The sequence below is a fragment of the Arachis ipaensis genome, chromosome B03 (assembly GCF_000816755.2).
Source record: "Arachis ipaensis cultivar K30076 chromosome B03, Araip1.1, whole genome shotgun sequence".
Taxonomy (NCBI): Eukaryota; Viridiplantae; Streptophyta; class Magnoliopsida; order Fabales; family Fabaceae; genus Arachis; species Arachis ipaensis.
The window spans coordinates 10581470-10582911 of record NC_029787.2 but is presented as its reverse complement, the minus strand read 5'-3'; the positions used below and the strand labels follow the sequence as shown (position 1 = coordinate 10582911).

At 25.7% G+C, this 1442-nt stretch overlaps 1 protein-coding gene across 1 annotated transcript in view; it reads left to right on the top strand.

Moving 5' to 3' along the window:
- The window catches only part of LOC107629584 (lysine histidine transporter-like 8), a 5179-nt gene that overhangs the window by 1232 nt on the left and 2505 nt on the right, over window positions 1-1442 (top strand). Inside the window, exon 3 of the mRNA XM_021118119.1 lies at window positions 252-385. Coding sequence (XP_020973778.1) covers window positions 252-385 — 134 coding nt within the window. The remainder of the gene's footprint in view (window positions 1-251; window positions 386-1442) is intronic.

Here is a 1442-nt window from a genome sequence, read left to right as displayed (position 1 = left end):
AAATTTTTCACTTTCTATATATGTGGAATATAATTCACCAGAATTTATCATCATTACTCTTCTATATATATAGTTCTATATATATACTTACATAATTTATAATCAAAAAGAAAAAAAGAAATATAATATAATAGCACATGCATACATTTCCAGTACAGTATACTATTATTGTTATTGGACAAATTCCACAATAATGGAATAATAATTTGCGGAATATAAATTAATGAATAATGAAATGGAAATAATTGCAGGGCATGGGGTAGTGTATGTTTGTCTCTGGCATTTATTTGGCAGCTATACACCATATTTCTCCTTGTTGAGCTTCATGAATCAGTTCCTGGAATTCGGCACAGCAGATTCCTTGTTCTCGCTATGGCTGCTTTTGGTACAGCAATAACACAAACTTCCACTTTTATTATTCTACTAATTAAGCTAAGCTTGTTTCAAAAAGAAAAAATATGCTACCTCAACACGCTAATTAGATGATGGTCTTAATTAAGTAAAATTATTATTTATGATAAAATATTTTTTTTTTGTTTTAAATTTTACAACCCACTTTAGTCATATACAGTAAGAAGGCACTTTTTATCATTTACTTGGATTATACTCTTTATATATTTTAAAAGATTTTGTTAACAAATATCTTAATACTATAGTTAAAAAATTATTTTCTTTAAATTAGTACATATTATATTAAATATATAATTTTTTAATATACTTTTAAACTAATATCATTCCGAAACTCATCAACTAACATATTTTTAATTTTAATATGAATTCTAGAATCTTACCAAGAACAAATTAAGTAGTGGTATGATAGTGGATGTATTCCATTATATTTTTTTTCCACCTTAACTACATATATACTATATATTTTGTTCTCGCATACATCATATGGTAGTAAATATATTCTGAATGTGTTCCATTATTAATTTTCTTTTTCCAATATAAAATTTGAAAATACTTGTTTTGAAAGTGCTATCTCATCAATTATAGGATGGCATGCACCAAAATTTTCTATATATGCCAGCCACTACACATGATACATCACTTCTACTTTCACTTAGCTTATTGATATGTGGTCTACTTTATATATAGTTTTTGTCCATTTTTTAACAGAGCCCCACTGGGTCATCTAGAAATTAAACACCTCATTACCTTTAATTTATATATAGCCCATATAAATATTTTCAACTTGATTTGATGCTAACATTTGGAGAAGATAACATACTTTAACTCATGTTGAAGTAGCCTTTAACAGCACTACATACACCTATTATATTATTCCAAGAAATCAATTTTCACATGTTGAATAAAATAATTTTACATAAATATTTAATTATTTTATAAAAATACAACAATTCGTATTATTTTTTTTTTATTAGTTTAAACTTTTGAGATAAGGGTTCCATCTTCCATGACATAATATCAGAGTTGCGACT